This window comes from Penaeus japonicus, unplaced genomic scaffold (genome assembly GCF_977035675.1).
Source record: "Penaeus japonicus unplaced genomic scaffold, GWHDUDI00000001_assembly GWHDUDI00000010, whole genome shotgun sequence".
NCBI lineage: Eukaryota > Metazoa > Arthropoda > Malacostraca > Decapoda > Penaeidae > Penaeus > Penaeus japonicus.
The window spans coordinates 17,785,678-17,788,177 of NW_028234412.1; the positions used below are offsets into that span (position 1 = coordinate 17,785,678).

At 33.1% G+C, this 2,500-nt stretch overlaps 1 protein-coding gene across 1 annotated transcript in view; it reads left to right on the forward strand.

The window, feature by feature from the left end:
* The window catches only part of Ufm1 (Ubiquitin-fold modifier 1), an 18,407-nt gene extending 17,647 nt beyond the window's left edge, over positions 1-760 (forward strand). Inside the window, exon 4 of the mRNA XM_043011198.2 lies at positions 341-760. Coding sequence (XP_042867132.1) covers positions 341-408 — 68 coding nt within the window. The 3' untranslated portion in view covers positions 409-760. The remainder of the gene's footprint in view (positions 1-340) is intronic.
* Positions 761-2,500: the final 1,740 nt, after the last annotated feature.

Consider the following 2,500-nt stretch of genomic DNA (forward strand, 5'->3'; position numbering starts at 1 on the left):
TATAAATATATTTTATATGTTGCAATTCAGTTAACATGTCTACAAAATTAGAATAGTTATCTTTACAGTTATTTGATGTTAATAGAATAATGACTTGTCTTTTTCTCAATATGTGTTGGAGGAATTAATTTTTTTTTAATTTCATATATTTTATGAATTGTTTAGTTTGACTTGTCTTCATTGAAAGAATAATAATTGAGAATTGAGCTTAAATTGGTGCATTGTGTTCATTAATTCAAAGCATACTTTTCCTGCTTGGTCAGCCCTTACAATTGCACCCTGAGCATTTCATTGCCAGTCATTGCAGTCCTTGTTAGTTACTCTTGTTCATTTTTTACAGGCAGCGTCTTCATGAAGCATGGCTCGGAACTTCGCTTGATTCCCCGCGATCGCGTTGGTGCTCTCTGAAGTGATTGCTTTTGACATCCTATTGTTTTGCTTATTAGACTGTTTATGGAATTGATATAGTTTTTATACTTCTATATTAATGAAGGAGATTCAATCGCTTGAGATGTATTTGAAGGCTGCTTTGATTGATAGTCTTTTTTTTTTATTGAAAGAATTAAATTATGTGTAAGAGTATCGTCATCAGACTTAATTATTTGTCACAAGGTAAAAACAACAGTTCATTATCACTATTATTATTTAATTATTATTTTTTTCTGATTACACTCACTACTAGATCTTTTTAATATTATTTGAAACCAGATTCCACATGTTTGAAATATATGTAAGTTGTCAAATAAAGTATTTTCATTTATTTACCTTACTTATTTGAAGGATAGGTAACCTTTTCTTTGTATTTAAAAAAATGATTTCTAATATATGAAAATGTGTTTACATAGATTTAAGACAAATAATGATCATATGACACATGGAAAGAATTTGTTTTTCCCCCATTAACCCATTGCTGAATAGATTTGCTTTCCCAGTCTCCAGGATGGGTTTTATTTGAGTGAGGCAGCTTCATACAACACATCCTGACATTACCCACTCTCTTTCAGTCACTCATTGTAAAACTAGAGCCATTTTTGTGTGCTTTATTGTAATGAGAGACTTGTGTGTGTCATATCACAGGCTATAGTAATGATGACTAAAGTTGTAGTAGAAGGTCCATATTAGCTCATCAATTTCTTTACACTCAGTGTGATAGAAGTATTGCTGTTTTTATGGGAGGACAAAAAGCAACTTTTTTTTTGTATTTGTGTACTGTCATGAATGAATACGAGAAATATGACCATCTACAATGAAGATAACATGAAGAGGTAGGGAAGAAGAAGGAAACCTGTGCTTATGATTGTGAATGCCACAGTAAAAGGCATCCCTATTGGCACGGGCACATTGTTGACACTGGGCATGGTTTGTGAGTCACCTTCCTCCTCTTGTTCTGCTTGCACATCCTTCATAGCCAATATTTTTGAGGATGAGCTTGGCAACGTGCTGTGTGTCATCGCTCAATAAAGATAATGCTTGTTAGAGCCTGTGGATGGGTGCCATTCAAGCATCCCCTGCTGGTGCTAGAAGAAAGTGGTGCCATCTAGGCTTTAGATGTTACATGAAGCCCACTTTGCTGAATTTTATGGCAATTATAATAATTATGACTGCAATTGTCATCATCACTCACTCTACTCATAGCACAATAAAATAACACACTGATCCAAAATCCCCGAATCATGACACCTGTCGTCAGGCCAAAGTTCCTGCTTCATGTATGTCATGACACCCGTCGGCAAAGGGTTAACAGAGACTCATTTTGTAAATAACTCTGCTCACCTTGAGGGTCTTTGTGAAAGGGACATCTGAAAAGATGTTCATATAATCCACAGTCAGATTCAATACTGTGAACAGGCACAGGTTAAGATCAAACACTACAGCATAGTATTCATGAATACCAAATAAGTAATAAAACTCCATTATTTGATTGATCTATGCATATTGAAAATCTGCACAGGTGATAACATTATAATTCCTAACCTTTTTACCACCATTCCCCTTCCCCACCACTACACTTTCAAACAAATGATTAAAAGCCCTTCCAGAGTCTAAATGAAATAATGGGTATATAGCCTAAAAGTAAAACCCATCAACACAATTGTTTTCTGCAGAAATACAAAAACGATTAAATGAATTCTTATCCTTTTGCTCCTGGCCTTCTCCCAGTTTGGAGGTAGCCTCCCATGTTAGAAATTACTTTCTGGGAAAATAGCCTGTGCTAGCTGCACAAGTTACATTTCTAGATAAATACTACATGTTTATTCTCCATAAGCAGATAGGAAATTTATAATAGATAGACCTGTGTATGGATTCATACAAATAATGTACATATATGTAAATATGAATGTATTTGTATTCATATATGTATATATATGTAATATGTATATGTAATATATAAATATATATATATATATATATATATATATATATATATATATATATATACATATATGAGAAGATGGTAGAATGCAGTAACGCATTTTTTTAATATATACAAATTTTTACC